Raw genomic sequence first — 23288 nt, forward strand, 5'->3', positions numbered from 1 at the left:
TATTAGAGACAGGGTCTTACTGAGTTGCTTAGGGCCTTGCTAATTAAATTGTTGAGGCTGGCTTTGAACTTGTGATCCTGGGGCTTCACCCTCCTGGGGCACTAGGATTACAGGTATACCACTGTGCTCAGCTATTGGAAGTGATCTTCAATGGTGCCTTCCAGATTCTTCAAGTTTACAAGACTTTTGGGCACTTATTTATTAGAACAAATATGAATAAAACTTAGTACAAAGAAATACAACACATTCGATATTCCACAAACTACATGATTTTATTTATAAAATTCAGCAAATTTTGCCCCATGTCCATTTAAATAGTCCTTAGTTACAGCTCTCAATTTCCAAAATAAAGATCTTTGAAAATGTACTATTACTAAATATTTTATTAAATTGATATTCAATGGGCATTGATAGTCAACTAGTCAAACACTACAGAAAAGGGGTTACTATAAAACAATACAAAAGTCTTACAGACAATAGCTTATCAATACTATTTTCATTCCATTCCTGGGTTTTCTTTCATGTAGTAACCTTTATTCGTGAAATGATTTCATTTACAAAACTATTATTCTTTGCTATTACTTCAGCTTTCAGCTGTTTTAACTTTATTTTAATGTTTTCTTCCGACATTTCAGTAAAGGGCACTTGCTTCACCTTGGATAGAAACTCCTGAATAATTTTTTCACCTTGCTGAAAAATAAGAACATCCCAACAGTCATTAAGATGTCTTTTCTAAGTCACGTTAGTTAGCAATAAATTGTTTTTAAAAAATTTCAATGTAAATATACTACCTACATTTAAAGAACATTTTTATTAGTATGTATGCAATGTCTAGAATACATAATAAAATCTTTAAAAATACATTTATTAATTTTTTTTCAGCTGCTGATGACAAAGGAATTGGAATTTTTAGTAGTTCTCAAGTCCCTCTGCTTTTATAATTCATACATAAACAATCTTCTGGGGAAAAAAAGAATTCAACGTTTATTGTTAAGGCAAATAGTAATCAAAATTCTCTCTCACACACAAGCACACAATGTTTCTGTTTTATTTATTTCACTATCCAGTTTTTGCTGTTCCAAAGAACGTGGTTATTATTTGCTATGTGACCCTTGGACATAAGCTCACATTCCATTCCTCACCTATAAAATGGGGATATTAATATTACCTCATACATCTGTTATAAGAATTAAAAAGAGTTAATATTAATATGTGTAAGTTGTTTAGAACAGTTCCTGACAAAGCATAAGTACTATATAAATGTATATTACTGCACATAAAGCAGAAGTAAATAGGATGCTTTCATACCAGGGAGTTGATTGGTAATAAGTATCTTAAAAGTAAATGGTAGCTGGGTGCAGCAGCACATGCCTGCAATCCCAGTGGCTTAGTAGGCTGAGGCAGGAGGATCATGAGCTCAAAGCCCCAGCAATTTAGCATAAAGCTTTAAAACTTTTGGATATATTATAATATCAAAAGCATATGACTTTTATTCTACTTGGAAACCAACGATTTCATATAAGAACTTTTCCAATCCCAGATCACCAAAAGCAAGTAAGTTTGATATTGTAGCAACCATCTATCCTTCAAGTAAGAAGAAAAAAAAACCAACAACAACAAAAAACTCACTGGGTAAAAGTTAAAATAATGCCAAGTAAAAAGTTGTCACAATAAATGCTGCAATAAATGTTACAGGACTAGGCAGTGCATCAATTAAGATTCTTTTATTTTGTGTCTATAAAAATTTACTGCTTAATTTTCTTTACTTAATATTTTCCTGGCATACAAATTTTTTTTTTAGAAATCTTCAAATAATTGTTTGGTTTTTTTTGGTACCAGGAATTGAACCCAGGGCACTCAACCACTGAGCTACATCCCCAGATGTTTTTCATATTTTATTTTGAGATAGGGCCTCACTAGTTGCTGAAGCTGGCTTTAAAACTTGTGATCCTCCTGCCTTAGTATCCTGAGCTGCTGGGATTACAGGCATACAAGATTTAGCTTAAAAAACAAAAAAACAAAAAAAAAAAACAAAAACAAAAAACAAGTTAGACATATGTTGTACCTTTCCGTGTAAACATCTAAGTTTGACCCCTTACTTAGAGAAGGCCCAAAATAAGCTCCATTCCTCCCATTAGAACAAGCATCCTGCCCACAAACAACTTACTTTAACAAACATTTGTCTCATACCACTTTATACTCTATGGTATATTTATTGTTCTTATCTCCTCAACTACAGTGTAAATAATTGGAGGGCAGAAATGAAGAATATCTTTAGATATCTTCACCATCTAACTTAACTGGACATCTTTATCTTTAGCTCCTTTGAATAACTAATTTTAAACCTAGATTTAGTATTCCTAATTTTAAAATCTTTTTTTTTTTTTTCCTCTTTTTGGTAATAGGGATTGAAACCAGGTCCTTGCCCAAGCTAAGTATATAATCTACCACTGAGCTATATCCCAGTCCTGAATGCTATAATTTTTTTTTTTTTGGCCCGCCACCCCTTGAAAATGCTATCATTTCATCATGCAGATTTACATGGTACAGAAATCAAAATATCAGAGATGGATTCTTGGCCATGCAAAGAAACATGTGAAAGGCAATAAGAATGATCAGAGCCTGGGTACAGTGGCAAATGCCTATAAACCCAATAACTCAGAAGGCCAAGGCAGAAGGATCACAAGTTTGAGGCAGCCTGGGGATGCAGTTCAGTAATAGCGCACCCTTGGTTGCAAAAAAAGAAAGTAAACACTGGAATCATTTATACAGGAAAGAAACTAATTCATCTTGGTGACTTGGTTTATGTAACACAGAGATCATTAAGTAACTACAAAAACAAACTGACAAACCTCTCTTTCCAGATAGCACTTCTTTGCCGCTGGTTCTGTTTCATCACCTCCTTGTGAGACTCCAATATTCTGAAACTCTTCGAGTTCCAGGGCTTTTTGTTTGGCACATTCTATTACATGCCTAGGGAAATTAGCAAGCTCTGCAACATGAATCCCAAAACTCTGATCACAAGCACCTAAAAGAAATTAGGAGGGAAAGAGTGCGTGAGGGAAGAGGGTGAAAGACAGCAATTTATGTAAATGAATTTATCCGTCTTACCTTGTCATCAGGAAACTTAATTTTGGATTATTTCAAATACATTAGCCAAATGTTTCAGAGTAACTTAGATAAAAGGATTTTAATCAAGCTTCAAGTGAGAAGTGATTATGACTTGGCACTTAGTGCTGTATTTTATCCTTGACAAATGTAGCATGAAAAATAAAAATAGCAGAGGAAAAGCTTGATAGATGAATCCTCAGAGGCCTACTATCTAAAGTTGAGAGGGAGAGAAACAAACAAAAACCCACCATCTCTGTGGTTTTCCCATTTTATGAGGAAAAAAGTACTAAGGAGAAAAGGGTTACATATACAAGTGTCACTAGTTAAGAACAGCACTAAATTCAAGACATACTGATTCATTACTAGTGAATGGTCCTATTATTTTCCAGGGATAAGTCACTCAAGAAAATCAGTAAGATGAGTGTATTGAAGAATTTATAGTATTTTTTCTTAGAAAAGTTGTTCACCATTCTTCTACACTCTCTTTTTGGGAGGATGGTGGGCACCAGAGGTTGAACTCAGGGGCACTCAACCATTGAGCCACATCTCCAGCCCTATTTTATTTAGAGACAGGTTCTCACTGAGTTAATTAGCACCTCGATAAATTGCTGAGGCTGGCTTTGAACTCACAATCTTCCTGCCTCAGCCTCTGGAGCTGCTGCCCAGCATACACTCTCATCCTGATTCTGAACCAGTGAAAACAAATGATAATGGAATTTTTGACCCAAGTAGGTAGCTTATATTCATTCCCATTTATATAAAATAAGGTGAATTAAGACAGTCTTTCCAAACATTTAATATGAATGACGACTACAAAGTTATTACAGACTTTCTATTTTTGCCGCAATTATATATCAACTGTTTAAAAAAAAAAAATTAGCTGGGCGTGGTGGCGCATGCCTGAAATCCAGCAGTTTGGGAGGCAGGAGGATCGCAAGTTAAAAGCCAGCCTCAGCAAAAGAAAGGCCCTCAGCAACTCAGTGAGACCCTGTCTCTAAATAAAATACATTGGAGATGCGGCTCAGTGGTCGAATGCCCTGAGTTCAATCTCTGATACCTGCTCCCCCAATCAGATAATTAATTATTTTATTAACAATAAAATAACCTAGAGCCTTGGAACTTCAAAGCATATCGTTATTAGCTAGAGCTAATCTGACAAGGAATACTGCTACAGAGGTGGGTAAATCCCTCTGTGGCGATGTTGGAGACTATAGATTATTCTATATTTGGAATAAAAGGTCCTATCTCAAGATACAGAAATATAGATAATATACAATGTTCCTGGATCCTGAGACTGGAAAGTTACAACTAAATGTGCTTTACAAAAATCTCAATGATTGATACTAAGAAGGAATAAGGCAATTTATTGATTATTTTAAATTCAATTAGTTTTCCACTGTCACATTCTGAATTTAAGGTACATCAATGGTACATACTTACCTTTCTTCACTTGATAAAGCATAGTTAAGGTCTCTTCAGTGGTTAGTGCTGTGACATGTAGGTTATTAACAGTGGGAATCTGTTTGGCTAAGGCAGTAAGTTCATGAAAATGGGTTGCAAACATGCAAAAAGCACCAATCTTTGTTGCAATGTAATCGGATATAGCCCACGCTAGTCCAAATCCATCGTAGGTAGAGGTTCCTCTTCCCAATTCATCTATGATTATTAAAGAATCTTTGGTTGCAGACCTGAAACACATAATTACATGAAAATTTGCCATGGCACAGTATTTGGTAATACAAAACAAAAACCAAAATTAAGATAATACATTGGGAAAGATATATAGCACAAACATAATAGATTAATTACCAGTTGTAATCAAAGAATTTATATCATTTTTTTTTTAAATACAGGGCAATGAATTCAGGGGTACGCAACCACTGAGCACATTCCCAGTCCTGTTTTTGGAATCCTCCTGTTTCAGCAAGCTGCTGGGATTCCAGGCATGTGCCACCATGCCCGGCAAATCACCCCCAAATTTTTTAAAAATAAAATAAAATTGAATAAAGATGGGAGAAGCGTTTGATGACACGAACACTCACATACCCTGATGGTGGTTGTGTAAATTGTGTGTCTGCCAAAGCCTCATCAATCCCAGTTATTACTATTCTTATCTTTAAACAAGTATGAGGATTTTTTAAAAATTAGTGAATTTGCCAGCCTTTCAGTGATCATTGGTTATTTCTTTTTTCTGTAAATTACCAGATTATTTCTAATCTTTCAAATTATGAATATTAATCTAACTACTATGCCAAACATTTGTATTGCTTTTATTATTCCTCACAAACAACAGATCCTTCTAGAAATTATATCAACACATAATTTACTAGAAACCTAATGTATTGAAAGTACTTTAGGAGCTACCAAGAAACAGAAAGTAAAGTCCCTGATTTCAAGGAAACTTTTAGAAAGTAAAATAAAGACAAAGAATTTCAGTAACCTATAAAATAAACAATGAATTACACTCATATCAAACAGCAGTAGCTGAAAAGAAACACCTATGATCTTAGTTTTTTATGTGAAGAAAATTCATCAGAATTTTCATCATTAGGGCCTTAAAAAGACTGGAAAGGACTTGGATAAAGGGCAAGAAGGACTATTCCAAGTAGTATAAACAGTGGAAGCAAAAGCATCACAGGGAGGGAGACTTATAAGGAGGGGCTACTACCAGAAACTGTAGGGAAACAACTTCAAAATTAATCAAAGCTTTGCCAGACAGGATGGTACATGTCAATAATCTCATCTTCTTGGGAGGCTGAGGCAGGAGGATCACAGGTTTGAGTACAGTCTCAGCAACTTAGCAAGGAATCAGTCTCAAAACTTAAAAAAAAAAAAAAAAAAAAAAAAAAAAAAAAAAAACATCACCAATCATACCTTCCCCACTTTTTTGGGACAGGGTCTCATATGTTGCCTAAGCTGGTCTCAAAACTTCCTGGGGTCAAGTGATCCTACCGCCCTGGCCTCCCTAGTAGGTGGGAGTAGAGGGACAAGTTACAGCACCCAGCTTCAAACACCCTTTTAAGAAAATACAAAGTGCACAAAGTTTGTAGGAACACAACCATTAGACTCTGATAATGTTTTCAGATATTTTATGGATAAATCTTTTAATGTACTTCTTATGAGATATACATTCATTTCCACTATCAGGGCACTAGAACAAGCAATTACCTGAGGATAGAAGCAGTTTCCAGCATTTCAGCCATGAATGTGGAGACTCCTTTTAACTGACTGTCACCAGCCCCTACCCGAGCCAAGATGCAGTCCACAATGGATACTTCTGCTGATTCACACGGTACAAAACATCCAATTTGGGCCATGAGTACTATCACCCCAGTTTGGCGAATATATGTTGATTTACCTCCCATATTGGGACCTATAAAGCAAATTATATCAAAAAGCATTATTAATTTCTTTCTGCTAATAAGTGGACTGCTAGTCCTAAGCTGTATACTGATGATTATTCATCTAAGCCACATGGCAAATTAGAAGAATCATAAGCCACTCAAAGATGTGGACCAAGTCACTGCCCATCCTACCCCTTAAGGCAATGCTATTATTTCTTCAGAAAAACCAGCACTGGGTCCTTCATCAGGAGAAGTATGAAAAATATCTCAACTATAATTTGACTATGGTCTAGAAAGATCATACACATATCTCCCTGCAGCTCACAGAGATGCCTGTACCTTATTTACTTATAAAGTAGTCAAAGTCATTAGAATGGATCAGCATTGGTCAAATTCTTCAAATCACTTAAATTTCATCTTAAAGCTCTAAGATACAACTCCTCTTTTGGCAACCATCAAATTATTTGCTAGGTTTAGATTAAGTACATAACTTAAAAACATATTTGAAGAAATAAAATACAATCCTGTTTCCCAAATATATCTGTCCTAAGACTCCTACTTCCCTCTTTTGATCTCTAGAGTCTTGTTATGATCTCTCAAAACACCTCAGCTTAGATATGCTACATTGGTCTATATGCAAGGCTATGCTGTGTTTAATATGAATATAGTGCCATGTCTTAAAAGAAACTGCTACCTAAGCTGAGGTTCTTCTAGCCATCAAATTTTGCCTCTCTTTCAACAAGCTCAACTTCTGAAAGTAACTGACTCAAATACAAGCTTTAAGGGTGATGCTGGTTTTTAAATGCTGTGAACCACTGAATCAGAATACAATATTTTCACATAAGCCTTAATCTCCCCTCCAAATCTTCCCTTTAATCCAAATGTGAATATTTTACTAAACAGAATGAACATGTTCTTTTTCCAATGTCAAGGGTTGGATTTTCTTCGTAAATTTAAAACATTTGTATTCTAACATAAAAGAAAAATGTTACCCGCCCCAAAGTTTTTTTTTTTTTTTTTTTTTTAATACCAGTAATGATGTGGAACATCTGTTTATCTTTTTCAAAGTGTACATCATTAGGAATAAATGCAACTTCATCTTGAATTTCGACACAAGCATGTCTGGATGCTTTCAATATAATTCTTCCTTGTCCTTTCTCCAAAATGACTGGTCGTACATATGGAACAGGTGCTCCATTTGACACATGAGCAAAGCTGACAACAGCATCTAGCTGAGCTAACACATCATTTAGTGTCTGCATTGGCTCTACATAGCCTGTATAAAAATAAAAACAGAAAATGTACAAAGGAATATCAAATAATTTTTAAAAAGATATAAGCTATAAGAATAAATTTAACTCCCACATATGGGAGTTTTAAAACCCATTTCCCTAACATATTTTTTTCTTTTTAAATTTATTCTTTTTAGATATATATGACAGTAGAGTGTATTATGACATATTATACATACCTGGAGTAAAACTTAATTAGGTCCCATTCTTGTGGCTGAACATGATGCGGAGCTTCACAGGTGGTGTATTCATATACAAACATAGGAAACTCATGTGTGATTCATTCATCTTTCCTAACACCATCCTCCTTCCTTCCCTTCATTCCCCTTTGTCTAATCCAATGAACTTCTATTCCCCGCTCCCTTATTGGGTGTTAGTATCCGCACATCAGAAATATGGTTCTTGGGATTGGTTTATTTCATTTAGCATGAGAATCTCCAGATCCATCCAAAGTCATAAAGTCCTTTTCTTTTTTTAAATATGTTTTAGTTGTTGATAGGACTTTAATTTAATTTATTTATTTGCAGTGCTGAGAATTGAACCCAGTGCCTCACACATGCTAGGTTAAGTGCTCTGCCACTGAGCCAAGCCCCCTAACATACTTTTTAAACAAAATTTTACTAGACACTGTTCCACCAAAAAACAACCCGAACACAAAAAAGGTTGAGGTCATGGCTCAAGGGTCAAAGGTCATAGCTCTTGCCTAGCATCTGCAAGGCCCTAGGTTCAATGTCCAGTGCTGTTTCAAAAGAGTGTGATGCTTTTCCTTACCAAAATCCAACAAAATATCATACCCTCAATTTTAAAACATACTTTTTCCTGAATTTTAAGAATCTGAAAAAAGGATGACACCTCACAATCATCACAAGAAACATGCATGCACTCAGTAGCAAGCTGTAAGGAGACTATTAAGACTTACATTTACAAACCAACGACTGTAAGATTGTTAGCTGAGTTTTTATATTTTTCAATCAGTACCACATGCAGAGAATTTTAGCATAAATTTAAATCCATAATTGCCACTTAAAACACAAGATTCTATTCACTAGAGCATTCAAACTAACAGTTATTACATATATTAAAAAGCCCCTGACACAGGCTAGACAACATGTGAAGACAGTAACAATGGTCCAAATTTTCAGAATAGATTCTAAATGTCAACAGTTTGGAGGGGTGGTATAACAACAGTATGACAGACTCACATTCACACTATCTCACTAGTCATTCAAGTGTATAGTATTTAATTTTAGGAAAACCCCAAATTATAAATTTAATCAAAAGGCAAGAAATTTGACTTATTTTTAATTGTTTCCATAAAAGTGATAAAATGTTTTGACAATAAAAGTTTACTTACTGGAGCTGGGATTGTGGCTCAGTCGTAGAGCATTTGCCTAATATATGTGAGGCACTGGGTTTGATTCTCAGCACCACATACAAATAAATAAATAAAATTTAAAAAATTTTTAAAAATTCATTTACTTATGAATGGTTGAGTACAAATAATTCTGTTCTGTTTTATCATACTTTGGTGCACACCTGTAATATTAGCAAATTGGGAGGCTGAGGCAGAAGGATAGGAAGTTCAAGGATAGCTTCAGCAAATTAGCAAAGCCTTAAAGCAACTTAGTGAGAGCCTGTCACAAAATAAATAAAAAGGGGTAGGAAAGTTGAGCTCATCTCTAAAATGACCCAGTTTAAAAAAAAAAAAAAAATTTATTATATTTTTCTCTAGCAGATCTTTAGAAACCTCTAGGAAAGAGTAGAGTATTTACAATGATTATTTATTTTTAGCAGTGCAGGGGATCAAACCCATGGCCTTGTATATGCTAGGTAAGCACCCTACCACTGAGCTACAACACCAGCCCCTATAATTATTTTCAAATTCATAAGATTTCTTACATACTGAGAATAATTTTACATATATATTTTTAGAAAGCATCTTAACAAAAAGTATATAGTCTTTAGCACGACATAAAATGTGGCTCATTGATAATATCACTCTTTCTGGTTTAATAATATGACAAAACTATAAAAAATGATCCATTACACTATAAAAATAGTTCTTAATGTGTATGTTAGAACAAGAGAAGATTCTGTTTCAATTCAGGTTAACTCCATGTACAGAACCTTCCATTTAAATGTTAAAACCTAGACCCTTTCACTAGCTAAGTGGTGAATGTTCTTTTTTTTTTTTTTTTTTTAAAGCAAGATTCACAGTATTTACATGGGTTCTTAAAAATGCAAACAAAGTTTGGGAACACAATTCAGCTAAATTATTGTGCTATAGTTATCTGATATCACCAAGAGAAATGCAAATTTTACAAATCAATTCAATTCATCTCAATACCAATACATAAAGCATATTAAAATAAAACCTTTTAAGTTTTACATTTCCTTCTCCCTCACTATGTTGTAACAATAAAACAATCTACAACTAGTACTAGGAATTTAATTCTGTCTCACACATGCTAGCCATACCCTCTGCCCTTGGTGCTTTTTATTTCAGAAGAGTCTCTCCAAGTTGTCTAGGCTGGCCACAAACTTGGGATCTGCTTGCCTTAGTCTCCCAAGTAGCTGGGATAAAGACAAGTGTCACTGAACTCAATTTATAAAATTATACCTCCAAATAATTAAAAAAAAAAAAAAGATTCTTTACCCTCAAATAATTCAGCATACATATTCTGAGAACAAGGACATCCTCCTACTTAATCATAATGCCATTAATATATCCAAGAAATTGAATTTTGATAGAAGATGGTCTCATATTAAACTTTCCCAATTGTCCCAAAAGTGTCCTCTTAAGACATTCCCCAACTCTAACCTAATACTAGTAAATGACTATAGGCCCCACTGCATTTGGTTGTCCTGTCTTTTTATATCTCTCTCTCTCTCTCTTTTTTTTTTTGGTACCAGGGAGTGAACCCAGGGCACTTAACTATTTAGCCACATCTTCCGCCCTTTTTAAGTTGATTAGGGCTTTGCTAAATTGCTGAGCAGGATTTGAACTCACAATCCTCCATCCTCAGCCTCCTGACCCACTGGGATTATAGTCATGTGCCACCTTGCCCAGAAATATCTCCTTTAATGTAGATCAGATATGTCCGTTCCTCTTTTTACTTCATGATCATGACATTTTTAAAGAGTTTAGACCTAAAAAAAAGAAAGTCCCACAATTTTTCTCCTTAATTATAGCTGAATTAAATATTTTTTGGTTAAGAATACTATATACATGGCCATGTAATCTCATATACATGGGATTACAGGTCTGTAATCCCAGATATTCTGGAGGCTAAGACAGGCGAATCTTGAGTTTTGAAGTTAGCCTTACAATTTAGCAAGATCCTGACTCAAGGAGGCCCAGGGATGTAGCTCAGTGGTGGGGTACCTGCCTAGTGTGTACAAGGCCCTGGGTTTGATCCCAAGCATTTGGGGCGCTGGGTGGTGGTGGTGGGGAAATACTAGGTGACTATATATCCTCTCTGTACCATATCAGGAAGCACTTAATATCATTTGTCCCATGACTGGTGATGCTAACTTTGATCACTCGGTTGCTTACACATTTCTGAAAGGTACAATAAAGGTCAATATACACACAGTGGTGGTCAAACCTTTCAGTGGAATACCCTGTCACCTGTAACATAGGTTGAATTCTATTCTAAAGGCAACAACATAATGCCAAGTCATGCTATTGCTTTAATTAAAAAAAATAATTTCAAACAGTGGATCCAGAGTGGACCAGATTCTGAACATCTACAAAATGGCACACAGAACTCAAAATGTCTTGCTTCATTTCTAATTTATATTTCTACAACCTAATCTGTTGAACCCATAGATAGTGGGTTAAAACAATTTTTGTAAAGCAAAACATTCTTCAAACATCCTGATTCTTTTTTATTAGCAAAACCCAAGTCACATTCAGAACAGTCAATATAATGGTTCTCTTAAATTTACCTGAAGAAATATTGACAATTTCTTTGACAATGGCATCCTGGGCCTCTTCGTATTCAGCTTTATTTTTAGTATATTCTTCATTTAAAGAAGACAACTTACTGCAAATCAAGATAATGGCATCATTAAAAACACCAATATATTTACTAGAAGTAATGTACATTACCTAAAACATATCCAGAGTATCTGTCATATGAAACATCAAAACTGATCATTAAAAAAATTCTGACCTATGACCTTTTATAAATACTTAAATGAATCCTTACTTAAGAAGAGGGCCATTCCCATTTTAACACACAAATATGTTTCTTCTCATTTTGACTATATATAACTATCTTTTGCTACCAAAGTTCTACAAATAAAGAAAATGCTTTGAAAACTATCTTATTAATTGAAAAATGTGAATATAAAACTAGAAATTAAAATAACAAAAAATGAAGATGAGAAAGAGGAAAAATATTCACTGGCATCAAAGAAAGGGAATGAAATTACCAAAAGAAGGGACCTAGGAGAGAGAGGGAAGTAAGCATCTGAAGTGGAAGGGTTAGGGCAGCGACTGTGTACTTGGTCAATAGCACAGCACAGTATAGCTCGAGAATGAGCAAGTAGGAAAACACACACACACACACACACACACTCTCTCTCTCTCTCTGAAAGGGTAAATGGAAATAATTACAGGAAGAAAAGCAAGAGGCAAACACATTGTAAAAACAGAACCACTGAGTGAAGAAGTGAACTGAAAGATAGAAAAGCAGAAGTAGGCAGAGACCAGATTACATAGCCCATATGAAGACTTTTAGATTTTATTCTGAATAATCAATAGGCACTGGAGGTTTTTTTGTTTGTTTGTTTTCGTTTTGTTTTTAGTTTTAGGTGGACACAATATCTTTATTTTATTTTTTTATGTGGTGCTGAGGATCAAACCCAGTGCCTCACGCATGCCAGGTGAGCGCACTACCACTTGACCCCAACCCCAGGCCCGGCACTGGAGGTTTTAAGGAGAAAAATGATATGATCACAGAGTCACACAAAGGAAGCATTCAACTGCTCACTCCTTACAAGTGAAAAATTTTTCTGCAACTTTTGGTACCATGAGGTCATCCAGTTTAATTTCTTTTATGTAACTAACCCATGTTGATCTAAAGATGATTATAACACCAAAAGTCCTTCCTCCCTCCCTTCTTTCCTTCCTTCCTTTCGGTACCAGGGATTGAACTCAGGGGCACCCGACCACTGAGCCATATCCCCTAGCCCTATTTTGTATTTTATTTAGAGAGAGGGTCTCACTGAGCTGCTTAGCACCTCACTAAAGTGCTGAGGCTGTCTTTGAACTCATGATCCTCCTGTCTCACCTCCCGAGCTGCTGGGATTACAGGTGTGCACCATCAGGCTCGGCTAAAAGTTCAGTCTTATGTAAGCTAAAATATATATATTTCTTAAATCAGGAGGAATACAGTGTGTTGGGAAAACAACAGAACTAGACTTGGCAACAGAAGACCTGAGTTTCATATCCATTAATATTAGCCATCTAACCTGGGGGAACTGAAATCTATGAAAGTAATATTCATGTTCCATTTACTTCAGAAAGGTGTTATTAAAAAACAAACTTAATAGATTGGGGGTTACCAGGGATTGAACCCAGGGTCACTTGGCCACTGAGCCACATCCCCAGCCCTATTTTGTATTACTAAGAAACAGGGTCTCACTGAGTTGTTTAGCACCTCGCTTTTGGTGAGGCTGGCTTTGAACTTGTGTTCCTCCTATCTCAGCCTCCTGAACTGCTGGGACTACAGGTGTGTGTCACCAAGCCCACCTAGAAGATTTCTTAATATTCTTCTATGAATGATTTGCATCAGGAATTTTCCAAAATTAGCAAGTGAAAAGGCAATAGAAACTGGTAGGAAATTTTTTCAACACAAAACATAATAAAAAAGCTGTAATTTAGTGAATGGCCTCGTGAAGGCTCCCTAAACTAATTTATACATTCAGTTGAAATACGGAAAATTTTTAATTTGATAAATGATAGTAAAGTTTTCTTAGGAAAAAAATAACAAAATAACTAAAGCAGAGGCATTAGGAGGAACTAGCTCCAATGGATATGAAAACATAATATAAATAAGGATTCAAACTATAGAGTATGACAAAAGAATGGTGAGACAGTTAAGAGAAAAAAAATAGCCTTAAATAGACTCAAAGTTCCACTTCAGTCAAGGAGGGAGAGGATTACTTAACAAATGGTGTTGGGACATTTGACTAGCCTCTTGGAAGAAAGTAAAACTTGACTCTTACCTAATGCTTTATACCAATGAATAATAACTAAGGTAAAATCTCCCGATTACAGATAATTCACATTTCACTAGAGAATCCATGCAAGTATTGAAGGCTTAAAAATATAATATAGATGTGCAAACCTGTTAGTAAATTTAACACCATTCTTCTGGATATCTACTGTACTAAAGTTTTTATTATTACGAAGGACCTTTTCTTCCTTACAGGTTACACGAAAGTAGTATCCAAACTGTGCATTGGAATCCAATTTAATCTGTTTGCCAGGGTCCAATCCTTTAAGATAAAAAAAAAAAAAAAAATAGAATAGTATGTCATAGATACCTGCAGCCATTTATCAGTGTAAGTGTTTAAAATCATTAAATCTAATTAGTAAAATATACACTTTTATTATGTGATAGCATTCTGGAATTATTAGTATTAGCATCCTGGAAAAGATAAAAATTTCACTTCACTCAAGAAACTACACGAAATAAGGATACCTAGCTGGGCATGGTGGTGTATGCCTTTTAATCCCAGTGGCTTAGAAGGCTGAGGCAGGAGGATTGCCAAATTCAAAGCCAGTCTAAGCGAGGTATGGTGGCTCACGCCTGTAATCCTAGCAGCTCGGGAGGCTGAGACAGGAAGATCACAAGTTCAAAGCCAGCCTCAGCAATGGCAAGACACTAAGCAACTCAGTGAGACCCTGTCTCTAAATAAGAAACACAAAATAGGGTTGGGGATGTGGCTCAGTGGTTGAGTGCCCAAGTTCAATCCTGGTACACGCCCCCGCCAAAAAAAGACCAGTCTAAGCAACTTTGCAAGATTCTGTCTCAAGATAAAAAATTAAAAGGGCTGGGGATGTGGTCCAGTGATTAAGTGACCCTGGGTTCAATTCCCGTTACCAAAAGAAAGGAAAAAAAAAAAAAAAGAAATAAGGATATCTATAAAAATCCTTAAAGTCCCTCATAAGTGCTGGCTTCTGATGGAAGTTGTTTGCAGGGTAAATCCTCAAAGGGTGCAGACCATCAGCATGAGGTAGCACACACTGTACCCGACGTTTTGGGCATATGAAGATGTGTAAGGACTGACCCACCCAGGACAAATTATACATGAATTCTTTTCTTAACCAAATCATTTCTTTAAAATTAATTAGTATAATTAAAGTGATCAGATATTGCCATAAGCAACAGTACATGCCTGTAATCCTAGTTACCTGGGAAGTGAGCAGGAGGATAGCAAGTCTGAGTCTAGCCTGGTCAACTTAGCGAGATCCTGTCTCAAAATAAAGAATAAAAGTGGGTAGTGTAGGGGGGACTAGGGATAGAGCTCAGCAGTAGAGTGTTGGCCTAGCATGTACAAGGCCCAGGATTCAATTCTCAGTATTACAGAAAAATAAAATTAAATAAGGTGCCCAAAGGCAATTTCCAAACAAATCTAGGACTCTTGACAACAAAACTCCAGGAATACTGAAATTTATATATTTTGTTAAATATAGAAAACTTCACAAAGTAATGTGCTTAATCAGATTTTATTAACCTAAGTTTTAATTTTTATAATTAAATACCCTCTCTTCATAATTTCATTCAACTTTAGACTTCAAACTAGAAGAGAAAAATAGTATCTACAAATGTATTTATTGAAAAACAGCAATTAAATGTTACTGTGGCAAACAACTAAGGGCAGACTTCACTTGACCAGGGAGAAAAAAGGTAGTAGAGACCTATGTATGCCAAAATAAAATCTGCTTTGAATAAAGAATGTCTCAAAATGTTCAAAGGGAAGTGGTTGTTCCAGTGAAAAGTGTAATCATTCAGTGATCCAAGTCTCAAATCAAAGGACCACAAGAAGATGTGATACTGTTTGCTGCTCACGTATATATTTCAGTGTAGTGCTAGTAGCAAATCCCTTAATATGAAAGACAATGGTATTTATGGAATAAATGCTATATTGACTTAACACTTGCGTATTTGTAACACCACAAAGATCACAACTTTATTTAATGGCTTACAACCTCAAAGTGTAGAGGTATTTCTGATGGCATGTATGTTTAAAAACCCAAAGCACTAAATCTGACCTGTTAATTTTATAGAGAGGGGGGCAAAAAAGTTGAAGACCAGAAAATTAAATAACTTGGTAAAAAGCTCCCCAAAGAAAAGTTTTCAAATAATAAAAAAAAATATTCAAATCAAAACATGAATTTATGTTTTCCATTTCCATTTTCCCAGCTCCTTAACCTACATTTGCAGTGTTTCCTTTTCCTTTCCTTTTGGTACCAGGGACTGAACCCAGGGGCACTTAACCTCTAAGATATATATGTCAATCAGAAAAATGTCCAACCAACCAAATTAACATACTGTAAAACACAGAAAGTCAAGGGTACTTTATCCTTCTAGTAAGTCAATATAATAATGTCAACTCTAATTACTTAAGAGTCTCAATATCCTTACCTTTAAAATGAATAAAGTAGACCTCAATAGCTTTAAGTTAAAGGCTCTTATTTTGGGATCTAATTCATATATGATTCTTCATGAAAACTATGTGCAAATTTTTCTGTGTCTATAATCTGTATCTGGGAAAAGGATCAGTAAATCTCATCAGGTTCTCTATAAAGTTTAAGTATTAAACTATGTCCTGAGAGGTTTTCTCATTCTAAGTCTGGGATTCATTTAGTTATTCAACAAACATGCACAAGATGCTCAGCACAAAGAGATTTTAATATCCAGAGTAAAGCAGAGTGAACCCTTGGGAATTAACAGACTAATGTGGAAGATAGACATTGATTTTATTTATTTTTATTTTTCATATTTTTGTAGTACTGGGGATTAAACCTAGGGGTAGTCTACTGAGATGTTTACATCCCTAATTCTCTTTATTTTGAGAAAGGGTCTTGCTAAATTGCCCAGGCTAGCATTGAACTTATGCTCCTCCTGCTTTATTTAGTCTCCAAGCAGGTGGAATTAAGGCCACTGTGCTCAGTGTGCTTTAAAAAAAAAAAAAGAAAAGAAAAGAAAGAAAGAATTAATAAAGTGCTTGTAAATTTCAAGCCAAATCAATAAGCTATTATTCCAAGGAGAATAAGGCTTATGGTGGAGCTGACATTTAAAAATAAGGGCCTTGGGCTGGAGATGTGGTTCAAGCGGTAGCGCCCTTGCCTGGCATGCGCAGGGCACTGGGTTTGATCCTCAGCACCACATAAAAATAAAGACATTGTGTCCACTGAGAACTAAAAATAAATATTAAAAACTCTCTCTCTCTCAAAATAAATAAATAAATAAATAAATAAATAAATAATAAAAAAAAATAAGGGCCTTGGGGCTGGGATTGTGGCTCAGTGGTAGAGTGCTTGCCTAGCGACACGTGAGGCACTGGGTTCAATCCTCAGCACCACATAAAAATGAAATAAAGATATTGTATTTACCTCCAACTAAAAAATAAATATTAAAAATAAAAAAATAAAATAAAAATAAGGGCCTTTTGGCAGGAATGTAGGGTAATACTGGGGGAAGTAAGTAAGATACTTCTGGCACCACTGTGTACACTGTGTAGACAAAACAATCATTCAAGCCAGGTGCAGTGTTGACTCCAGACGCTGAGGCAGGAGGATCACAAGTTTAAGGCAAACCTCAGCAACTTAGCGAGACTCTGTCTTTTTTTTTTTTAAAAAAAGAATTTTTTTTTTTTTTAATATTTATTTTTAAGTTCTCAGCAGACACAACATCTTTGTTTGTATGTGGTGCTGAGGATCGAACCTGGGCCATACGCATGCCAGGTGAGCGCGCTACCGCTTGAGCCACATCCCCAGCCCGAGACTCTGTCTTAAAATAAAAAATAAACAGGACTGGGGATGTAGCTCAGTAGTAAAATGCTCCCAGGTTCAATCCCCAGTATAAAAAAAAAATTTTTTTTGAACTTCCATTCTTACCAAGATCTCGGGCTGCACTTATTAATGTGGACTGCATCTTCTTTTCCAAGTCATCCATTACTTCTCTTAATTCACTCAGATTAGGATCAAATGAAGGTTTTACAAGGAATTCATGGTTTTCCACCTAAAAATAAAGAGTAGCTACATTATATAAATAATGGGTAAAGACAGAAATCATAAAGCATATATTTTCTTCTATTTAAAAATTCAGCTAATGTTTTCAGTTGAATGGTTCTCTATCTAAAAGTTGCTGAGTCACAATTAAGAAGTACCTATTAAGAGATGTAAAGTTCTATTATTAGAAACTTAGGGTTCTAGATATATGAAAATGAATCACATGAAGTAAATACAGAACTAATGATCCAAATAACCCCATCAGTAGTCTTCACTTTTTCTTAAATCTTCCCTAAACATTACTAAACAATGTTCAGTGTTCAAAACCTATAATAAAAAGTGTGGCTTTACTCAAATCAAAAATCCATCCTAGGAATCTCAAAAAGTTAACATACTCTTTTTTTTTTTTTTTTTTTAATATTTTGTGTGTGTGTGTGTTGCTGGGGATTGAACCCAGGGCCTTATGCATGCAAGGGAAGCATTCTATCAGCTGAGCTATTGAAAAACCAGCCTCTATCTCAGAGCAAAGCCTGTCCAAGGAAGGGACATGACCTTAGTCCTTAGAAAAACCCACAGAGCACTCCTAAGCACATTCCCACCCTGCTAAGTTGTTTATCTACAAATAACAGGAGAGATCTGCTGTGCCAGGTGTCCCTGACTCAGTCAGGCTAGGTGGGGATCCATAGCAGCCCCCTAGCAGCCACCAATCAGCATGAGACAGGGAAATACCTGGGATGCCAGATAACCCTCCCAGTGGTCTATGGTGGTTGATAACAAGTTGGGAAACCATGTAGTTCAGCACGTACACCCCTCTTGGCTTAAACCAATCAGTTCAAATGAATACCCCTTTTGTTCTGACCAATCACCCCTACCCAACTTGTTCCCGCCAGGGAATGTGCTAATCATGTTTTAGAGTTGTTATTTGATTTTCCCACGGTGTGTGATGATTTGCTATGATGTATGTGAAGTCCCTGCCCTCTCCAAAGAATGTATAAAACTGCTGCAAACCCTGGGCTCGGGGCCTCTCAGCATCACCAGCTGCTGTGTGTGCGTGCGGAGGACCGAGCTAGCTTGCAATAAACACCTCTTTGCTGCTTGCATCGATCTTGGGTCTCTGGTGGTCCTGAATTCGAGCATAACACTATAGCCTCAGCCCCTCTAAACATACTCCTAAAGTACTTTGTTTTACTAAATTCTTACCAGTGTTAACCAACAAGAAACCAAAATGAAAAGTAGATCTTACTTAAAATAGCAAAAACATACATAAAATATTTAGAATAAATTCTTGATAATACAGAACTTTTATTAAGACAATCTACTAGAAATTTTAAAAGAACTGGTAAGTGAAGAGTCAAACTCTGAGAAAACTAAATCAAATAGTAATAGCTCTTCATACCTAGTGATTGTTCATTAGGAATCTGTTTTTGAAACAAAACAAAATGACTAAAATTCTAATGAAATTATAAAAAACATTAGTGGGAAAATTCAGACTATCCTTACTTGGCATTAGAAACTATTGAACAGATAATTATATATAAAAGTTCAAGAGAGTGAGTCAGTTTTCTAAAACAAAATGACAAAAACATCTTTAATAAATGAGGTTGAAATAAACTGATTCTGTTCTCCACTTAATCAGAACACATCTTCAAACACCCAAAGTGAACTACACATAAACAAGGAATTAAAATCAAATTACAGAAAGCTAGCAAAAAAGGAAATAAAATATTTAAACCATCAAAATAAAAGACTAAACTATGTAAAATGTTAAAATTTTGCCAAGAATGGTAGTGAATGCCTATAATCCCAGCAATTCAGGAGTTTAGGGCAGGAAGATCCCAAGTTCTAAGCCAGCCAGGACTATTTACTGAGAAAGCTCAGTGGTTGCCTTCCTTCCTCCCTTCCCTCTTTGAACCCAGGGGGTGGAAGACTAAACCACCCGTGTACATGAGTGATCCTTCACATGACTCCTAAGTGCACAGCTGGAAAACAATGACGCTTTCAGAAATTATACATGAAACAATTGATACTCCCTGGAGATCTCCTCAAAATGGTTCTGAATCATGTAATTTAAATGCCTAAATTCATCACAAGTACCTATGATGACAGTGAAGGGTTGAATTCACCTTATAACCTCAAACAAGTTTAAAAGTTTGTAACTGAGAATAAAGAAGATACTATACTAGGTCAACTCCCTAGAGAATCTAGAGCAGGTTTTAGCTAGAAATCTGATTTACTTAAATGACAGTAATGCTTACTATAAACCATGAAAGTCTACAGTTTACAGGACAATGTTCTGGGTGGATACTACTGATGGTCTACATAACAGTTGTTTCCCCCTGGAGGGAAACTGACTTCACAGTCCAATTTGGTTACGGGTCAATCATCACACTCTATTTTCCAGGCCATGATTGCTGTTTAAATGGTTCTATCATGGCAAGATTCTTGCTTGGAATGTTGCCCCAAACTTCTGGCAGTTGAAATTAAAATCCCAAAAGACAGACAAGATTAAGAAATCATATCTCCTGAATGGCATCACTAAATGGTTGGATCCAAGCAATCCAAAACAAGAAAGCCATTTAGTAACTCTTAAGTACATGATTCAGAACAGACTGAGTTTTGGGTTCTACAAAGTAAAGTCCTAACTATAAAAAGTTTATTCTCAGATAGTTAATCTATTATTTTTGGGGGAAAGGACCCACAACTTACATCTTATTGTCACAATGTTAAGGCTGAAGGCATCTAGAACATATCATGATGGCACAAAATTTATTTTGCAATTATCTAAGAATACCACCATTCCCCCAATTCCCATATCGGCTTAAGAGTCTACTGAAAAAACTAACTTGTCAGAAATCATCTCCAATGACCACAGAAAACTGGCTCTCCTCATCAGGAAAGAGGTAACCACCACACTTAAACAGACACTGCCTCAAAACTATTCTCTCTCTTGCATTCTCTTAAGGGTTATTTGCCTTTCCTAAGTCATTTTTGCCCTTTCTCCCTGTCCATTTTCCCTACTGACAGTATATAAGTCCAAAATTCCAAAAGCCATTTCTCTTGCTAATTATCTTTTGTCAATTTAATTTGCACCCAATCACTAAAACTGAAAAAAGAAAACCTTTACTTTCCTGACACCATTAAATACTAATGTCCTACTTTCAGATTAAGAAACTGAGGTTTACACCTATAGCACAAGAGTTAAAAATCAAGAATCAACAAATGGGACATACTCAAACTAAAAAGTTTTTTCTCAGCAAGAGAAACAATAAGATAGGTAAATAGGGAGCCTACATCCTAGGAACAAATATTTACCCCTCACACTTCAGATAGAGCTCTAATCTCCAGAGTATACAAAGAACTCAAAAAATTAAACAACAAGAAAACAAATAACCCAATCAACAAATGGGCCAAGGATCTGAACAGACACTTTTCAGAGGAGGATATACAATCAATCAACAAATACACGAAAAAATGTTCACCATCTCTAGCAATCAGAGAAATTAAAACCACTCTAAGATACCATCTCACTCCAGTAAGAATGGCAGCCATTATGAAGTTAAACAATAACAAGTGCTGGCGAGGATGTGGGGAAAAGGGTACACTTGTATATTGCTGGTGGGACTGCAAATTGGTTCAGCCAATTTGGAAAGCAGTATGGAGATTCCTTGGAAAGCTGGGAATGGAACCACCATTTGACCCAGCTATTCCCCTTCTCGGACTATACCCAAAAGACCTAAAAAGAGCATACAACAGAGCTACATCTGAAAGGGTAAAGTTTCTAAGCTGCAAAGCCTGAGTTAAAATGTAAAGGACTAGGTATTGTAAAGTTTCTGAACTGCACACAGAACCTGAAATTCCTGAGGCAGTTAAGACAATGCCCCACTGACCCTCTGGTTGTTTAATAACCTAGGACCCTGTGTAGCCTGGCACATAGGCATTCAGGGCCCAAACCAATCAGTTTAAATGTGTACCCCGCTTAGGAGTGACCAATCACCCCCGCCCGACCTGTTCCCGCCAATGAATGTACTAATCAAGTCTAAGAATTACTGTTTGATTTTCCCGAGGTGTAAGGTGATTTGTTAAAGGAGACTGTGATGTGTGTAAAGTCCCCGCCCTCCCCCAAAATTGTACTTAAGCACTGCTCAACCCCTGCCAGGGGCTCTGGGCTGCTCTCCCTTCTTGAGTGGGCACGGAGCCCCAGCATGCTGGAATCTCAATAAATCCCCTTCTGCCAATTGCATGAGTGGTCTCTCTCTTTTTTTTTTTTTTTTAAAAGAGAGTGAGAGAGGAGAGAGAGAGAGAGGGAGAGAGAGAGAGAGAGAGAGAGAATTTTTAATATCTATTTTTTAGTTCTCGGCGGACACAACATCTTTGTTGGTATGTGGTGCTGAGGAGCGAACCCAGGCCGCACGCACACCAGGCGAGCGTGCTACCGCGTGAGCCACATCCCCAGCCCATAAGTGGTCTCTTGGTGGTCTCTTCCTCCGACGTTTCGCCGGTCCCTTACACATCAATGTTTATAGCAGCACAATTCACAATAGCTAGAATGTGGAACCAACCCAGATGCCCTTCAATAGATGAATGGATAAAAAAAGAAAAAATGTGGCATTTATACACAATGGAATATTACTCAGCACTAAAAAACAACAAAATCATGGCATTTGCAGGGAAATGGATGGCATTAGAGCAGATTATGCTAAGTGAAGCTAGCCAATTCCTAAAAAACAAATGCAGAATGTTTTCTTTGATATAAGGAGGGCAACTCAAAACACAGCAGGGAGGAAGAGCATGAGAAGAAGATTACCATTAAATAGGGATGGGAGAGAGAAGGGGAATTGCAGGAAGACGGTAGGAGACCCTCATTGTTATGCGAAATTACATATAAGATGGTGTGAGGGGGAAGGAAAAAGAGAGAGAGACAAACATGTCACAGTAGATTGGGTAGAAAGAGGGGAGGGGAGGGAGGGATAGGAAGGGCAGCACAATACAATAGACATTAGTATGGCCTTATGTATAAATATGGCTGTATAACCAATGTGATCCTGCAATCTGTACACGTGGAAAAATAAGATTAAGATTATGTACACCATTCGAATCAAATGTATGATATGTCAAGATCATTGTAATGTTTTGAGCAACTAATAAAAAAATAAAAAATAAATAAAAGAAACTGAGGTTTATCATGTCTAAAGTGGCAATAATAAAATTAAGACAAATACCCTATGCTTTTCAAACTATACCCATCTAATTGGGGGTGGCGGGGTGAGGGGATTGGTGTTGCTGGGGATG

At 36.2% G+C, this 23288-nt stretch overlaps 1 protein-coding gene across 1 annotated transcript in view; it reads right to left on the minus strand.

The window, feature by feature from the left end:
- Positions 1-246: 246 nt before the first annotated feature.
- The window catches only part of MSH2 (mutS homolog 2), a 75106-nt gene continuing 52064 nt past the window's right edge, over positions 247-23288 (minus strand). The window contains exons 9-16 of the mRNA XM_081263927.1: positions 17886-18009; positions 14107-14257; positions 11699-11796; positions 7486-7731; positions 6280-6484; positions 4552-4799; positions 2853-3028; positions 247-690 (exon numbers count right to left, since the gene is read on the minus strand). Of these exons, the coding sequence (XP_081120053.1) occupies positions 520-690; positions 2853-3028; positions 4552-4799; positions 6280-6484; positions 7486-7731; positions 11699-11796; positions 14107-14257; positions 17886-18009 (1419 nt within the window). The 3' untranslated portion in view covers positions 247-519. The remainder of the gene's footprint in view (positions 691-2852; positions 3029-4551; positions 4800-6279; positions 6485-7485; positions 7732-11698; positions 11797-14106; positions 14258-17885; positions 18010-23288) is intronic.

The sequence above is a fragment of the Spermophilus citellus genome, assembly GCF_964194105.1.
Source record: "Spermophilus citellus genome assembly, chromosome: 13".
Classification (NCBI taxonomy): domain Eukaryota; kingdom Metazoa; phylum Chordata; class Mammalia; order Rodentia; family Sciuridae; genus Spermophilus; species Spermophilus citellus.